Source organism: Accipiter gentilis, chromosome 17, assembly GCF_929443795.1.
Source record: "Accipiter gentilis chromosome 17, bAccGen1.1, whole genome shotgun sequence".
In the NCBI taxonomy this organism is placed as follows: domain Eukaryota; kingdom Metazoa; phylum Chordata; class Aves; order Accipitriformes; family Accipitridae; genus Astur; species Astur gentilis.
In genome coordinates this window covers 20,724,749-20,743,835 of record NC_064896.1, presented here as the reverse complement: position 1 = coordinate 20,743,835, position 19,087 = coordinate 20,724,749, and the positions used below count along the sequence as shown (strand labels likewise).

Here is a 19,087-nt window from a genome sequence, read left to right as displayed (position 1 = left end):
GGGCAAATATGCTTTTTACTGTGTCACGGCTGTCCATGCTTGCTGGGCAATAATGGCAAAATGAACAGAGGTCAAGTAGTGACAGCAAGGAACTTGAGGACTGGTGAAGAGCAGCGTACATGGGAGGGTTTGAAATGTAATATTTGCCTGTGTGGTTTATTTTCTGCCGTGTCCTGGCATAGCAAGTAAAGCAGCCTACAGACTGAAAATGGGGGCATGATTGCCTCTTTCTTTTCTTGCTTCTCTTGAACACCCAGAGGAGTTAGGTCTTTGAGTTCCCTGTGCAAGTGGGTGTCATACAGGTTGTGTAGACCTTTTAAACAGAAATAAACCAATGTTTGATGAGTTTTTGTGTTGGTATTTTTAATTTTGATTTTAGGATTTGTTAGTTAATACACAAGTGCTTTGCGTCAGTTCTTATCACGTTAGCTTAATGAATATAGCTATCTGGTAATATGACTTTGGGCTCATTAGCTTGATAAAAACTGTACTCCCACCTTTGATAGATTGTTTCCATCTACTATACGAAACCAGTACTTAGAATAACAAAATAAATATATCCTCCAACCATTCAGTCCTATCCAATCTTTTCTGACTTTTCTTTATAGTATAATTTATAATGCTTAGTTTTGAAGCTCAAGGATGTGGTACTTGCTATAAAAAAATGGTGGCTAGCAAAATACCTGGTGAAGATACAGCCCACAAATAGCAATGGGTATTAAGCAATGTGAAATTCTCTCAAGAGTCCTAGACAAACTCATTCTTTCATCTTTTTTGCCTTTGGTGGGTTTTGTTTTTTTGGTTTTGTTTTTTTGCATGTAGTAGGTGTAGCATACATGTCAGAAATTATTTTGTCAGTATGAGGTTTTTTTTCCTGAAGATTTTAGATTTATTATTTATGTCTTGTAGCCATTCAAGCAAAGAACAGAGAGATTTTCTGAGGACAAATACAAGATAGCAGCATATATAATTGTGTTTTCCCTTAGAGCTTTTTGTTGTATTATATATGATGGTCAAATCAGTCCTGAAGTCAGTGAGCTCCTAGGTATGCATGTGATGGTAGACCCGAGTATGATATGAAGGACAATCAAAAGGATTTTGAAGCAAGAGCAAATTTGTAAGACAAATTTAGAGTACGTTGCTCTTGCTGTGGGGTTTCTCTCAATTATATTTTCTGACAGTATGGGTGAAATGTTGAAAAAGAAGGATATTCTCGTGTATACGTATGTGCTGAAATTTTTAGAAGTGAGCAGCTTTTATTGTTTTTCATCTGACTAATCTATTAGAGAAAAGGCACTCGTCCTGTGCAGGGATGTAAATGTTGAATTATGGCAACATTGATAAACTTCACATGAATATTACTGTGTTTTATCCAGCATCAAATATCAGGTCTGGTTGGTTTGCTCAAACTGTATTAATAACATACTTAAAACCAACCAAATGAACAAAATGACAACAAAAAACCTCGCATCATCTGTGTTAGCTCCCGAGTTAGGCGTCAAGAAAGAAATAATTTCATGTAAGTTTTTAATATTCCTGACCGTTGTCAATGATAGCTGATGAAAAAATTAGGTTCTGATGTAGAGGGAGCTTGTTCTTTGGTGAGACAGTACAGTTTCCTAGTTGAAAATCATTTTGAAGAATGTAGTTGTCAAATACCTTAGCAGTGTAAAACTTGATGGGCATCTAATGGCTAAAGGGTTGTATATGCTTTCAGAGGAATTTTAATTTATTTTTAATTGGAGTCTCCTAAATATTGGAAAGAGATATAAATGCTGTTGGTGAACTTCTGGGAGTTTGCACATTTCCTGACCTTGTAAGTGCTTGACAGAAATATAGGGTTGGTTTTTTATAAGACAACACAGAAGGAAATAAAATGAGAAAGTCCTAAATAATGCATTAGAATCACAAAATCTGCTAACACCAACAAAATTACAGTAGATGTAAATACGTGGTTTTCACCTCACTTTCTAGTGCTAAGGTAAATGATACATTTAGAAATTCTTTCTCTCCAAAAGACAAAACCAAAATAAAACAAACGAACTTAACATCCTGTTAGGTATAATTTTTCTTGGTACCTTTCTGGGGTAAGAAACAACTTATAATAATGTAATTAAATCAGTAAGGCATGGAATAATTAAAATTTTGATGGCTGGAAGGGCAAGGCAAGGTTAACTTGTAAGTAATATAGAGCAGAAAAAGTTTCTTACCTGCAGTCCAGTAGTTTATGATTATTTTTTCAATATCCAGGTGAAACTTAGGGTATCCTCACCAGCTCTGGCAAAGAGTATTTTATTAAAATGCAACTCTAATATTGAACTTAATGGTTTTGATGTAAGCTTAAAAAATGTCATAGGAACAATTCCTATAGATCCTCTTCCTTACTTCTTTTGTCACATCATGACACCCACAGAGGCAATTTAAAATAAGAGTATTTATATTGATGCTAGGATTTGACAAAAAGTAAGGAAGATGATCTAAAGCTGTTTCTGTGGAAGAAAGAAAATAAAAATAAAACCCACCCCCCTCTCTTTCGGTATGACTTGGAGCATTCCCAAGGCTGCTCTGAATTTTTATGCTTTATGACATTTCCTGTTTGTTAATATCCCAAATGCAATTTATGTGACTTTGGTAGAGATTTTCACAGCAGGATGGTACAACCATTGTGGAACTGTGCTGGAAAGGGACTTTCTTATTCCAAAGAATTCTTTCAGGGTAGGTCTCAACTTCCCTCGTGCTCAGATGTGGTCTGACCAAACTGAGACAGGACAGAGACTCTGACCTGCTTGTATCAAACCTACAACATTCTGAAGTAGTATTGCCAAAACCGATATTACAGAAGCTACCAGATATTCCTTGATCTTGCTGAGAGAACTACAAACCAGAAATAATGAGTAGCATTTTTAGATTTTTTTTTTTTAAAAAAAAACAACAAAACCAGGTGCTGCTAGCTGTATATACGCCTGTAACACAAGGTTTTGCTCCTCAGTTTGGTGATGGAAAAACTTTAACTCAAACCCAGAAGCATCACTTGGAAGATAATGGGAACCAAACAGATTTTTGGAGTCGTATTTGTTTCCTTTTTCTTTTTTATTCCATGGTATGCTAACAGCCAAAGAGAGAAATAAGTCAAAGATTCACTTAAATCTGTTAACATATAGGGGAAAGTAGTCGGATCTCCCCTTCCCATAAAGTCCAGACAGCACTGGATATTGGCACTGGCGGGAAGGATTTATGCAGTCTAAGCAGATGTGTACCTTGTATAAATTCTTAAAAGCTTTCTTACCTCTCTGTAAAAGTTAGCCATTCTATTTTTGAGCTGTTTTTGTAAGCCTCAAATCCAAAGGAAAGAATCCTTAGTCCAAATCAGAACTTTTATAGAGGAATAAAACATGTTGAGGGAAAAAAAAAAAAGAAAAAAGAAAAAAAAAAGAGAGAATGAGAACAAAAGGTAGTGATAAAAACTAGGCAAATACACTGATCAGATACTTTGGTCTGTCTTCAATCTAGAAGCTGATTATTAAAACAATGAATATTTTAAAATTAAATTAACATGTTTCTGAGTATTTGTAAAGTTGTGTGCCTGCTTTTGGTATTTATGCAGCTGTCTAATATACCAATCATGTTCCACTTGGAATCGGTAACAAAAATCCCATTTAGCTTATTGGCTCCACATATGATTTCAAACACAGCTGAAGAGACAATGACTCAGAAAGCTGTGAAGCTTTTGCTGTTAGAAAAGGAACTGTTCCCTTGACATTTCAGAGTGACAAGCTAACTGCAGCACAAAGAATAATATAAGTACACTTCAGGCTTCAAACAATCTTTCTACATTTTATTTCTAAAATAACTGCTTCTGAAATTAAATACTCATATCTTTTTTATCTGTAGATTTGGGAGCGCCTTTGTCAAGCAGCTGGTTTCTTGTTTGTGATGATATTCTAAGTGGTTTTGGGGGGGTGGTTGGTTTTTTGTGGTGTTTTTTTTTTTTTTGAGTAAGCCTTGGAAAACCTGTTCTTTAAAATGATATTTAAAGCACAGGATCATAGAATAGTTTAGGTTGTAAGTGACCTTTGGAAGTCATTTAGTCCACCTGCCTGCTTGAAGTAGGTGTTATTACATTGGGTAGGTTGAGTAGGCTGCTCAGGTATGTGTCTGATCAAGTTCTGAATGTCTCCCGGGGTGCAGATTGCACAACCTGTCTAGGCAGCCTGTTCCAGTGTTTGATCACTTTGACCGTCCTTGTGGTGAGAGAGATTTTCCTTGTATCTGCATGGCATTTCTTGTGTCTCCACTTGTCTGTTGCCTTGCATCCTACTACCATGCACTTCTGAGAAGCATCTGGTTCTACCTATTCTGTATCCTTCCGATAGGTAGTGGAAGACAACAAGCAGTAAGATCCTTCCTTTGTATTTTCTTCTTTAGACTGAGCGAACTCAGTTCTCTCAGCCTCTCCTCAGACATCAGGGGCTCCATTCCTCTAATCATCTTGATGTACCTTTACTGGACTTTCTCTAGTAATGTGATGTCTTTGTTTAACTGGGCAGCCCCAAACTGGCTGTGATTAATACTCCAGATGTGGTCTCACATGTACCAAATGGAGAGGAAGAAATCGCGTTCCTTGACCAGGTTGCTACAATTTTGCTTGAAACTACCGAGGAGGTTGGTGGCTGCCTTGGCAGCAATGGCGTGCTGCTGGCTCATGGTCAGCTTGTCCACCAGGACCCCCAAAGTCTTTTCTGCAAAGCTGCTCTCTGGCTAGCAGGTGCCCTGTACTCTACTGTTGTAACTGCATTATTCTGTCCTACGTGCAAGACTTTGCCTTTGACTTTTCCTGGGGTTCATGCTAACCTATTTCTCATGCCTGTTGGGATCTGCCTGTCTAAATAGTAGCCTTACTCTCCAGCATGTCAATGGCTCCCCCAATTTAGTATCATCTGCAAACTTGTTGAGGTTGCATTCCGCCCCTTCATCCAGGACATCGGTGAAGATGCTGTTGGCCCTAGTATCAATCCTGGAAGATGGCTGCTGGTAACTGGCCAGTGTATAAGAAATTAAAGCATCTTCACAATATTTGAGTTGTGACAATGCATATACATTTCAGCTCAGGTTGCTGTTACTTTGCATTTTATTAATTATCCTATACAACTGTTTTCCAGCTTTATTGTACAGTGTTTGAAAAACCATGATTGATGTCGTATCAAAAATTGTACGTGTTTCATTGAGTCTGTGTGAAAGTATTGGTTCTCAGTTGCAGTGTAGCATCCAAAAAGTCTTTAAAGTTGTCCTTATTTTCAATGTGAAGGCTGGAAAAACTAAGGTAGCATGCCACTGTCACAGGCCGGCCACTGGGCTCATTTTTTTGCTAGTAGTTCTTTTGGTGGGTTTGCTCGTTTTATTTTTTTCCTTTGTTTCTTGTTAGAAACCCTGAAAAAGATTTCTCAGAAAGCTTTCATTCTGCTTCTCGTATACTTGGTCAGTCTCTTCTGGCACCATTTAAATTGTCCTGTGTCAGTTCTCATATTAATAAAAGACAGGTTTAAGTAACTCTAGGTTTCATTCACTTTCTATTATTTGTTACAGGCTCGTATTTACCCCAAGTGTGAGCATTCCCTTATGAAGATGAGGCCTAGGAGTTCCCCTTCACCAAATACTGGCAGATCATTCCCTTGCTTTTTGTAAAATTCAGTCTTGCTCTTCTCAGTTTCATGCTGTTTTTTCACAGCCTTGGTTGGTTGCCTGTATTGTCCTTTACCACATCTTCCTTTAGAAGATGCCAGCCCTATTAAGGATGAGAGCAAGCTGTAGTTTCTGTACCCTTTCCAGTTTGATCTAGCTTTAAGAGGTTTACAAACCCCAGTTATTCTCCTGGGTGCTTTATAATGTGAAATGAAAGATTCCTTCCTCTCCTACTCTGACCTTGTATCTTGGCAAAGAAAGCACAGTAAAACTGCATCTTATTTTTGATAATTTTGTGGGGTGGGACATTGTCAGAAAAAGGTTTGCATGACTACAGTAACAATTCTAAGCATATACAGTCTTATTTTTCTTCTCATTTCAATGGGTATGAGTGAGGAGTAACTCTTGAGAGATCAAGATAATTACCTAACTGAAAAGTGGAAGACAGACAAGAATCTGGCCCTTTAGAGTTTTAAATACAAGTGATGGTAAAAAAATGTTGCTAGAAGAATGTGCTCCCTAACTGGTAAACAAAGAAGAGTGCCGGCTCCCAAAGCATGTTCTCCTCAGAAAAGTCTCTGTCCAAAGAATGTCTTTGAATTTCACCAAATTCTGTTTTCTTATAGAAAGAAGATAAAGTTTACATGTGAATTAAATTTTTATAGTTAAAAAATGGTCAAAGAAGCTAGTTAAGTTTATTTAGGACTAGAAAGGGTCACCGGAGCCATTTGAACCTTATTTTCCAGTTGATTATTGGTTTTGACATTTACCATATGGTAGTTATGATACCAATCTGCAACTAGGACTTGGGCTTGGTGCTTTGCTGACTTGAAGATCTTTGATGCAAAATTCAGTTTATGGTCTCTCAGATGGAAGGCTAAAAATCAGCTAAATTTCAGCTGTACAATTCCAGCTGTAAAAAATAAAATTGCATAGTACGTCTGGTTTTCCCTGTATAGCTTCCAGATTCAACCTCCCTGCCCCACCCCAAACTGAGGCTTATAAGCTTACATTTTGTTTGAATTATAATCCTTTATAAAATATATTAGATTTAATTAATTTTAAAGTGGTTTGTCTTTTGGAAGCTTTGAATTGCTTTTAAAGACTTTAGCTTTTGCTAACTCTTTTTCTGACTTCTGTTTTACATGATAATTGCACTGAATTACTGTCATATGTCAGAAGTATTTATCTCTTCAGAATGCCATGTAATTTCCTACAAACAGCTGCTTGCTTTAGCTGTGCTATTTTTCTGAAATCAAATATAATTTCTGTATTTTAATATAAGAATTGATTGAAATATCAAACATTCAGTTGACCGTCATGCAGTTCAAGAGTGCAGATCCTCACCATATGACTATGATAACTTCTTTAAAGGTAATAACATTCCAAGTTTCTGTAAAATGTGATGAAATTCAAGTGCAAGTTGAAATAAAAATATCCTATTTGTAGTCTTGTATTGTGTATATATACTGTCAGAAGAGGGAAATATGCCTAGGTCTGAGCAGTCCCATCCTGTCCTTTTGCTACTTTATCATGCTTTTTCTTCTTCCTTTAAGGAACAAATATATTTGAAACTTTTTTTTTTTTTTAATTTATAGAGCCAGTATTGTGCAGAAGCGCATAATTTATTTTCAAGATGAGGGTTCTCTCACCAAAAAAATTTGTGAACAAGGTAAGGTAAAGTAAAACATCCTTCTGACCTTGTAATGTTCTACATATTTCTCTTAACTCATCATATCAAGCTAAAATTTTGAGGCCTGGAACAGTTTCATCCAGGTTCAAATTTGGGAACTTCCATTCAATTACGTCCATCCTTCCTTCCTCTAAATGTGATTTTTGCAACATTTTACCTGGTCTTCATGTGAAAGCCGTTTGTCTCCAGGGCACTTAGTTTATTGAATCCTGGGCTCGTTCATCCTTTCCTAAACCTAAGCATTGCAGTTGGTTATTGCATCCCACTGCAGAATTTATATGCTTTGGCTGTCCAGAAATTTCAAGCCTACTGTGTTTTGAGATGAAGCGCGGTTTTGTCTATATCGGATAAGAACCAGAAACAAATCCGTTTTGAATCTGAAGACAACTGACATAGTACTGCCTTCTTATTTAAAAATGTAGATTTAAATCATTACATCCACTTATAAATATGACCCAGGTATTTCAAGGTTCTAGTTTAGTCTAGTGTAGCTCAACTTAAACAAAAAAATACGTGTTTAAGTCAGATTTAGTTACTGGAATATTTATTATGGCAACTTTGCTGTCATCTGTTGATTTTGAGTTGTAACTGTTTTCAATGGGTGCCTTGCTGCTTTTTCAGACTCAGCCTCAGAAGGTGTGACTGACAAACCAATTCTAGATTGTTGTGCCTGTGGAACGGCCAAATACAGGCTAACTTTTTATGGAAACTGGTCGGAAAAAACACACCCCAAAGACTTTCCACGTGAGTATCATTCTTCTACTATTGTTGTACCATACAGAGACTGCGAAGATGTTGGAGCTTGTTGTATGACACAACAGTACAGCTCAGCAGTGTAAATTATGACATATATGGAATACTGCTAATGTTCAGTATTGAAAATCTATGGATCTTTCTGTGAATGCTATACATTACAAATAAATTCTATTGATTTGCCTGACAGTTTGTGCTGAGGTGCGTATGAGATCACATTTTCAAGATTTCTTTGTGGTGAGAAAGGTTACTTTTTTAAGCTTAGACCGGCTTATAATGTAAAGCTAGGAAATGAGATTTTAAGAAAAATGCCACAAAGGATGGGCAACACACTAACGTTTTGATTTACAACCATGCCAATCTAGTCTGTATGTTTTCCTTCAAAGTCTTTTGAAAGATTCTGGTTAGTTTTGGTGAGCCCTGAATCTTGCTGTCCAAGGACATTAATGAGATATATAGACCTTAGAGTATTCTGTCTTCTTTGTCTTTGTTGGTTGAATAGACAGATAAAATACACATTCTGAGCTTTACCTGTCTGGATTTTTAAAGTTTCTGAACTACGGAATTAGTACTCTTGTTGCAATAACCCAAATAACTGTAAAAAGCTAAAGTTACAAAAATATGTGTATTATGCATTTGTTCTTTCATTACTGATTCCACAGTCTGTGGCAATAAAGGCTAGGAAATTATTTGAGAACGTGAATCACATTTACTGGTCTTTCAACTTTGTTATATTGTCTGTGGCTGATGTTTATTATGTAGACTTTATATGTAGATTTTTTAAAAATTTTATTGCTGTTATTGTCACAGTGTCGGAATATCATCCTATAACTCAAATATGGTTTGTGTGTCAATCAGCTCATAGTTTTAACAGCCTAAGCAATATTGCAATTTTAAATTGAATGTAGCATTGTTTAAATATTATTTGTCAGCATAATACATGGGAGATAAAATAAGCCAAAACCAATAATTGCAGGAATGCTCTTTTAGGCTATTGGATGATTTATATATTGCTGAGTGTGACACTTTTTATGCATTATTTGTGTGGATTCAGCTGGTGGTTAGAAATAGGGTATGAGAAAATGATTGAAAACTATAAAGTTACTGTGACTTAATGATGTAATATTGGGGATAAATGGTCTTTTCTTTTAAATTCAAGTCAGTGCACACATGAAGAGTATGTGTGCATATCTGAAAGTAAGCAAGTTGCAATAGTTTGCCACAATAGTGGACTCTGTAATTGGGGAGAGAGCAGTCTACAAACTGGTGAATTATATTAATGTTCTACTAAACTGGAAAAGTGAAAAGATAACTGTATAATACTAGCAGTATTAAGCCCTGTAATAACAGCTGCTAAGATTTTACATTGAAATTTCTGAAAGTTCAGAAAAAGATCTCATCCAGATGTAATGATATTAAAAATGAAAACTCATCATCAACATTATTCTTCAAGACACTGAACTTGTGCAGTAATTACATTAAACCAAAATGTTATGCATGATGGACTGTGGTAAATCACTGATTATTTGCCAAGCCATCACACAAAAAATTCGGCTCTACTCTTACAGCACCAGTATGGCTGAAATCGAAAGCAGATCATAAAGCTTATATTTTGTATCTTTTCTTTAACTTACTCTCTGACTTGCTTTAAAAAACACTAAATAATATGTACTTCATTGCTTAGCTTTTCTCCAAAGAACTGCTTTTGCCAAGTAAAGTATTTTCTTTTGCTATTACGCAGAAATGTTTCTGGAAGGTACAGTGCAAAACTTTTAATTCTGGGAAAGTATTTTGAGGTTTTCACAGATTCCATGAAGGAGGAATAATATTACGTTTATTATACCAGTGCAATTAAAATACATCTGTTCCATTAAATTTAAAAGGATATTGTCTGTTTAGGAGTTACCAGATGCACCTACTCTATAAGGCACTGCTTAGAATGAAACCACTGCAACACAATCTTGTTCTGAGTGTGCCAACCGTAGAGTGAATGGAGAGAGGTGTACCACAGCTGTAGAAAGGGTTCAAAAACTAATTCTCAAAATAATTTTGCTTTCATGGATCTCAGACTGAAAAAAATATATATTTTTTTTTTTTTTTTTTTTTCTGATTTGCAAACTGAAGCTTACAAAAGCGAGCACGCCTTTCAGGTAATTTTTGCAAGTTATCTCAACTCCTGATAATAGGACTAGTGGAAGCTGAGTATTTAATTTGTTATTAAATCTGGTTCAAGGGGATCTATTAAATTTCCTAACGCATTTTGCCACTCAGAAAGATTTGTATTCACATATGTCCTGTGACTTAAAAGCATTTATTCTTTTTGGGTATTACCCATATATGATAATAGAAATATATATGCTCTCCAGCATGATTTTGTATGGCACATCTGTGAAGTATGTCAAAGGATACATCCTCATGTTGCGATGACACCTTGATCTTTATGCAAAAATACACATCTAAGAGTGTAAATTGAGAAACTACTCATACAAAAAGGAAGTGAAATAACACCATTGGAAAGCTGTCAGTATTCTGTCTACTGTCTTAAGAATTGGATAGTGACATTGGACTGGTGATGCAAAATAGCTCTGGCCTTATACTGCTCAGACTATTTCATGTAGAGAAGTTTCTTTGATGTTTAGAGGAAAAGGCATAAGAAATATTGAGTTGCCTCTTTGTTCTCATAAAAAATAGGAGGCTCAAGGTGAGAAGTGAAATATTTGCAAATGTTGCACAGGTTTTGTGAAAAGTTGAGAGTAGATGTGGTATACTTTGAACAGCTCGTTTGGGCAAGTAGGTAGGCCAGGTGCTTTCTCTGCAGAGCCAGTATCTCTAGGGCAAGGTGCCTGGTAGAAGAGGCTGGACTCTGATTACAAAGACATCAGATTTTCTTGTCCTGTTTAGGATAGGGAGTGTGAGAAGCTTTGCAGCACATGGAACAATTAATTATCCACTTTACTAAAGAGTTAAAGGCACACTGGTTCCTCTCTATAGTGATACATTTTTCTTTTGTGGGGGACTATGTGGAACCTTCTCTTTCAATAAGTTTCACTAAGTGTCACGTACTCTGTTTCAGGGAAAGCTGCTATCTACTTGTGAGATAGTTAGACCTGTGTGCTAGGAAGAAAGAATGGGCAAAACTGGTGGTTCCATCACTGGAGCTGAATGACAGTATCTCTGTGGTTTGACAAGGTGCCAGCGTATATTTAAGGACCAATTACTAGATCTTAGATTCTGACACTGTAGTCTCTTCAGCTATTATCTCTGGGGGAGGAGAGGTTTAGTTTTGTTTCTTCTTCATTTGGGGCTCAGTTACTGATTAGCTTTAATCAATTCTGAAAACATCAAGCCTGCTACAATTCAGATATCATTAGTCCAAGTTTAGCATTAAGGAAACTATGGAGGTTCTGTTTGCTGTGTTGCTAGGCCATCTCCCTCATCTATTCTGCTTGCTATGCTTTTCTAGCTTCCCCCCACCACCACCATTGGTGTTCATTTTTTTTATTTCTATTCTATTTTGTCTTCTCCTGTGATTAGGTTCCTGCATCTGACTTTATTCAATTCTCTACACTGTCTTTTTCAATTTCATTGTCCTACCTTTCACATCTTAAATTTGCATTCCTTTTGTTTACTTCATTATTCATTTTTCATTCCTTTATTCTGGTTTTCAGCGGTTTTTACTGCTACTCTCTACCTTTTGCATTGCAAAGAAAAATGTTAAGTATTGTCTCACTCCATCATTCTGCCTCCCTCATCTCCTACAGTCTTTGCATTGTTACCAGACTGCTTATGTGAGCAGTTCATTTTCTCATCCTTTTCCTTTAAGCCCATATCTTTGCAGAGTGTTATTTGACTTAAGTGAATTCATTTTTATTTCCAGTACTGTGGGACTTCTGTGACTCCTTATTTCTGCTCGATTCTCTTTTCAATTCCATCAGACTTCTCTAACATTTTCTCTTTAAACTTCTACATTTTTTTCTTTTTCTGTTCAACAAGACAAGAAACAAGAAGAGGAATCCTTTTGCCTAGCTCTACAACTCTTACACTATGAGAAATTTCAGCAAGCAAACTCAGTGAATGTAGAAGCACTAAAATTCACTTCTTTGCTCTCTTCCTAAATGAAAGGGAACCCCTAATAATGGTTGTGGTGAGGGTGGGGGAGGAGACATGGTACATGTATAATTTAAGTGTGCAGAAGCAGAAAAACCAGCTATGTCAGTGCCAATAACGGCAGTTCTTTACCAGTATTTCAGAAGTTTTCCGGAAGAAGTGCTGGACATCATTTGCCCATAGAAAGCAAATGTTTCGCCTCTGTTTCAGCAGTAAGCTGCTCGGGAAGGTTTGTGGCTGTAAGCCCTTTATAGCTCTGTGCCTGATAATGTTTGGGCACAAAGGTATAACGGAAAATCTGTAACGTTTAATGATAGTGTAATCACGCTTATACGTACACCTTTTGTTGGCAATTTGCTGTCACCACGCAAACACAAATCTAGTAGACTGTTAGAAACCAGTATCTCTCAGTAAGGAAATTACTTGCTGTTAAATCTTCGAGTGACCACCAAAGTCATCCCTTTCAGGTTTCATCCTCAAAAATATTTTACATGGAAACCTAAAATTAAAGGATTCTTGAACGTCCTGAAGAAGTGAAGTTTTCAGTGAAGAAAAAAATATAGTAAGCCTATCTGTTTGGGGGGGGGGGAGATGCTTGATTAGCCAGAATACAATCTTTCTCACCTTTTCTGCCTGTGTTGTTATATCCAATAATTACTGACACTTTATGCTATATTTCTGTAGTTCACTGGCTTGTTCTTATTACTCAAAAGATATGGTGTATTGATGTAGTGAGAACTGACAGCATGCAACACATGCAAAAGCTTGGTACTGGTGAAGACTGGGCACTTCAAACCTTTCACTTGAATAAAAAATTAGGAACTATGCTTTGAGGCTGTCTTGATGGTGGTTGTTTTGTTTTGTTTTGTTTTTTCCCCCATGAAAGGACGCACCAACCACTGGTCCGCGATCATTGGTAGTTCTCACTCAAAGAACTACATCCTTTGGGAGTATGGAGGATATGCTAGCGAAGGTGTCAAACAAGTCGCAGAGTTGGGGTCCCCAGTAAAGATGGAAGAAGAAATTCGACAGCAAGTAGGTGTAATTTAGTCCATACTTTAAAAAATGCGTCCTACCTTGGCCTGTGAATGATTTGCTATTGACAATGTCTGTGAATGTCCTTTTGCTGGCTATTTTTCAGTTAAGCAGATTAGGAGATCTGCACGTCTTTCTAGACTTGTTCTTACTCTGGCAAAATTTTTGTCTGTGAGAGGACAAGTAAGTTGCAGTATTCTGAACTTAGAAAAATCTATGCGTCGTGCAAGGCATAAATAAGAGGTAGAAAAGCAAAATTCATCTTTCCAGGCTTAATCATGAAGACACTAAGAGTTGGTTGAAGGAATACCATGAAGACAGCAAGCAGTATGCCTTATTCCTTATTGAAGTGGTCATTTTTGGTTTATAGTATATTGTAGTATTTATTTCTCTTTCTCTATGCACCTTATTTGCAATTTTCTCTTACAGGAGAGTGAGGTGATTTTTGTTGCTTAGCAGGAAAACTTTACATAATTGTGCTAATAAAATTTGATTAATCAGGATTATGGTTTCAGGGCAAAAGAGCCTTTATAGTGTATCATCTTATAGGGGACTGATTCAGCAGAACAGAAATCATTCTTTCAAATAGTTTATAGATGATTTTCATTTTGTTACATCAAGTAACAAGCAACCAAATAAAATATACCAGGACACAGTGATGATTATTATTAGGATGTCTACCTCCACAAAATTTAAGGACTCGCTGAAAACTGAGCTCCGTTACAAGACAGAAAGAATGTAAATATTGTTACATAGAGCAATACATACAATTTTATGTAGATATGTGTGTGGGTAAGTGCATATATAACATATAGTTCTGATTGTTCCACATGGGATAGAAGGCAGAAATTGCCCCCAACAGCTTATCACCTTGAACAGACAAGACGGGAGCAGAAGGGAAACACCATTCTGTAAGAACACTTAAAGGCAGAAAAGATAAAGACAGATCTGGAGTCGCTGTCAGATTCTGCTTTCCTGACTTTCCCCCCAAATTGATGAAGCGATACAAGTGAGGAGGAGGTCTAGTCCGAGGCAGAATAGTCAGGTGGGGTAGCAGGGACACACTGCAGGGGACAGCAAAATGGGAGCCAAAGGGCGCTTTGGGGCATTTTACGTGCCAGCTTTGCTATGCCAGCCTTTAGCATGCCGTGAGAGGCGTGACTTACTATTTAATTGATACGCAATATTTTTAATGTATTCCTGGGACACTTTCCGCTTCTCCCAAATGTACTGAGAATTAAAGATTTCAAAACAGCTGGAATTTTATGGAAGTATTTGTGTTTCAATCATTCAATGCCTGTACTTTTTATAAGGCACAAATTTTAGCAATAAAATCAAAGTAAATATTGTTAGACTGGAAAAGAATACTTTGCATTTCAGTAATGAACAAAAATATCTTTCCCTATTAATTATTTTTTATGTATCATAAGCTTGCTTTCCTTAATTATCTGTTTTTCAGGGAAAATATTCTATTCCTTAATTTTGAGCACATGCAAGAAACCCTCCGTACTTACAATCATTTTTGCTACCTTTGTGTGGATCTTTCCTATATTTCACACTTCTGAATATGAAGTTAGCAAAACTAAAAGCAGGACAGTTCCTGTTCCCAGGCCTCTGCAGCCCTCGCATGCAGCATGCCCACAGCGGGTAATGGACTTCTTACAAGGCCAGACCTGGGTTTGGAAATCTGCTGTGTGTGTCTGCTGTGTTTTGTGTGCAGTTTCTTAGGTGAATACATAGACATATATTTGTGTAGCTGGCATCTGTGTCATTGACATTATCTAAGGTCTTATTAAGAAGAAGAAAAATCTACCTAAGGATTTTTGTGAATTATTATTAAAAATTTACCGTTCACGTATGAAATGAAGAAAAAAAGGCGTTCTTTAAACAGAGCTTTATTAAGAAGTGTCCTAACAATTATATGTCATTAACTAAAGATTCTCAAGCGTGAACATTTCTGCTCCCCATTTGACGGACTGCTGAATCATCAGCAGCTTTTCTTCTTGACTGAGCACCTTCCAATGCTCTGTGTTGTTACTGTAAAGAGCCTGTGTGATATTTTTGCATGGATGGTCTTGGGTACTGTAAATTTCCTTTGTAGTTTGTTTATCTCGGAGGACTTAAAGGAACTAATCAGCCTTTTTGTTAAACTTTTCCTGGCAGCCTGGAAGGAAAGCCACAGCACATAAGAGTTTTACTAAAACAATCTGCCAAGTGGTTGATGTGTACAATAGGATAACTCATGCGTTACACTTCAGGGGTTATAAATGAACAAACAAAGGATGGAAAAGGAATTATGTGAGCAAAAGAATGTTCACTGACCTCATGTATCTCTGAAATATATTCACTCTTTCACTCTGTTTTCAGAAAGTCTGATGTGTCCAGAACCTGTTATTTGATAAACTGCCTGGACAGAAACAGATACAGAATTTGACAGGGGAATTCTGAATATTGTGATTCCTCTGTTTAAACAAACAAACAAGATGGTTAAAACATTAATCAAAAAGAATAAAGTGTAATGCTAAATGTCATATCCTAGGCAGATGAAACAAGATTAAAATAGAGACATGGTCATTCCTCTTTGATTTAAATGTCTCACACCTTAAGAGAACTCATTGGGTTTTGCCTAATTATTTTAGGATAAATACTAAGTAATTTTGCCACCAATTTTTTTTTAAAACCAGGATAAGTAATATTCTGTACCTTGCCACTGTCTCTGGGAAATGCAGTTTGTACTCTCTGCTTGTTCCCTATGGATACATAGATGACATTCTTACAGTTTTGGCTTAATGCTCTCTGAAATGTCAGTAAGTAGGATGACTTTTTACATGGTCTTCAGTGGCCTCACATTAGAGCTGACTGTACCTCCAGATCTTTGAGAAGAGCAAGTTCTGCTTTCCAGCAAGATGCATATAAATTTTTTGACACGTGATAATTTAAGTTCTGTGAAGACAATTTATTAATTGAAGATGAAACCTGAAATATGCAAAACTTTCTACAGAATGAAATATGTAATTGTTGTGACTCTATCCAAATGTTTATTTTTACAAAATAATTCTGGTTTGGATTTTTTAAAATATATCCATGTAATAACAAAAAATAGAAAAGGGAGTCAAGGTTAAAGTAATTTCATTGTTGGATTGATCCTGATTGATTGATATTTTTGAGAAATGTAATTTCAGTATTTCAGCTGAATAGTTACCATTTCATCACCTGTTTTGTAACACAGAACTATGTTCTTCCATAGAAAAATGAGGTCATTGGATTTTTCTGACTGAAGCTGGTAAATCACCTGAATTACAAAGAGGAATCTGCAGTATATTGATTACTTTTTGTTATAGTGCTAGGCAAATTATTACTGTGTTTACTGAAACAGGCTCAAAATTTTGCTTTTTGAATTATCTGTTACTGTGTACTTATAGAAGTAAAAATTAGCTAACCAACATAAGTAAAAATTAGCTAACCAACCAGGGTGGTTCAACTGAGTTGCACTTGTGCTTGACAGAACAGCTAAAAATTCTCCCTGAACACTTAAGCTTCAGAGACCATGATAGCCCTCAAAATGTTTGAGAATAAGGCTGCTTTGCACTTGAAAGCTATGATTGCTGCAGAAGTAGTTTAGTCCGTGCTTGTTTAAAGTAGCTAAAAAAAAAAAACCAGTGAAAACATGATGGCTTGGCCTGTGTTCCAGGTAGAGATCAAAACATGCACAGGATTTTAGATTATTTTGCCACGTATTGCTATTGATATTTCTGCTACTGTTGTTATTCATAGAAACTGGAAGAAATTGGCCAACTGGGATGTCTACCTTTGCTTAACCAAACCTTCAGGGAACGGCATCAACATACCTTCAGGGCCCCCTTTCTCCTCAGTCCCTGGGAGGGGATTTGAGTTCCCAGCCAGTTTTCAGAGGCACCAGCCTCTCTCTGTTGAAAAGACAGGAACACTTAGGAAATATTAGTGTGGCCATAAAGTCTTAATATGAAAAGTACAGTCACTGTTCTTACAAATAGTCCAAAAGCTCTCTAGGTTTCTGTGCAAAGCCCACAGAAAATTTCAGTAGATTTTGGACTTGGCCTAACAGTGAAATAGTAAACTGTCCCAGCAAAACTTCTACTTTAGTTACAGCCTGACTGCATGTTTTTAACAGTGTCTCTAATCTAATTCTGGACAGATCAAGCTGCTTGATTGTAAATTTGTATCTAGACTTTTGTTTGCTTGGTTAGACTCCTCTATTGCCTTGTGCATACATCTCTGTTGTGAATTGTGGTACTTTTTATGCCTTTTGAAAATGTTAAGTGGTAGATTTTCCATCCTTTCCTTTTGGAAGATACACCTTATATAATATTTCAAAATCTCTGGCATGCTGGTAATTAGAAGTTTTGAAATGCCTGTTTACTATGCTAAATTTCTGCCAAAAAGAAATTGTCTATTTATGTCATAAAGGGAAGCTTTATCTACCAGTGAATAATTCATGCAACACAGTTCAGAACACCTCTTCTAGGATGGCTTTCATCTTTTAATGAACTTCTGTTGGAAACTGTATTTAGGATGATTCACAGTTTGTGTTGCTTTCTTTAAAAAAACAAACAAAAACTGTTCATCACAATTGCATTCTTTTTTTTTTAGTACTTGATAGTAATAAAGACATGCTTCTCTAATAAGAAATAAAGCTGATGTTGAATGCTGTGCTATTTTGCTCTTTGTGGCCATATGATTAATTGCTGTAAGAATGATACTAACATAGGTCAAAGTACAGCATTCATTTTGAAAAGACACAGGTTTAAAAGGTGCCTTTTTTTCTGACAGCTACTGAAATACAAAAAAACCTGTTTAAAAATAATATTTAATGTTCTTTTATATCTTACTAGTGACTTATAAGGCAGATACTTACAGGTCACTTACTTTAAAAGCAAAGCCAGAAAAAGAAAATCAACTTTTTCTGACATAGCAGTAAATAAATAAATTGTGTTTCTACAAATCCCTATTCTTCTGAAGAAAGTGTGGAAAACTCCAAATTTAAATTTCTTCACTGAGTTTTATTTTTGTAAGCTTATATAAACAACTGTATGTTCCCATCAGTAAGCTAGTATTTTGTTTCATTAGTTACTGTAGTCTCTAATTGGAATTACATTGCATAAGTTTTCGTTGTTTGTGCAACTGTTAAGCAAACATGTTTTGGCTTTAAAAATAACTAAACATGTGGAATGTTCACTTTGAGATACCGAAAAGAAAAGAAATGTTCAGCTATGAATGTAAAAAAAAAAGTCATGTCTTTTTTTAGTAAAAGCTTCACTTCCATTTCAGTCAGAAAAACTATTGTTTTGTTGGTGAAAGTAGTCCCTGTAAATGCTGGAAAATATGTATCATTTTTACTAATTCTGAATAGTACAAAGCACCTCCAGTTAGTCTCAAAGCTATTGAAGCTAATCACTCTTTTACAAAATCAAGCTCTGATGAATAAATATTAAGTGGTGTATTATTTCCTGGGTCCAAACATGAAAGATTCAGCATACTTTTAATAGTTCATGCAGTCAGCCAATAAAAATGAATAGGAAGATTTGTGGTTATTTGAGTACTCTGAATATATCATTGTGCTATGGATGAGCTCTTAATCATTAGAGCACAGTCCTTATGCCACAGTTACTGCATGTGTGATTCTTCTATTTGGAGGATTGTGAGAGCTGGCAGATATTGAACGCATTTTGTGCAAAATGTCCTTTTTATGATTGTGGTCATCTCCCTGGTTTAGAACACCAGGCAAAATATCATTTTGAAATTGTATTTAGCCTTGGGTCAAAACTTCAGCAAAATAGTGGC

At 36.2% G+C, this 19,087-nt stretch overlaps 1 protein-coding gene across 1 annotated transcript in view; it reads left to right on the top strand.

The window, feature by feature from the left end:
• The window catches only part of SPON1 (spondin 1), a 203,442-nt gene that overhangs the window by 57,409 nt on the left and 126,946 nt on the right, over window positions 1-19,087 (top strand). The window contains exons 4-6 of the mRNA XM_049820497.1: window positions 7,278-7,351; window positions 7,994-8,116; window positions 13,119-13,267. Of these exons, the coding sequence (XP_049676454.1) occupies window positions 7,278-7,351; window positions 7,994-8,116; window positions 13,119-13,267 (346 nt within the window). The remainder of the gene's footprint in view (window positions 1-7,277; window positions 7,352-7,993; window positions 8,117-13,118; window positions 13,268-19,087) is intronic.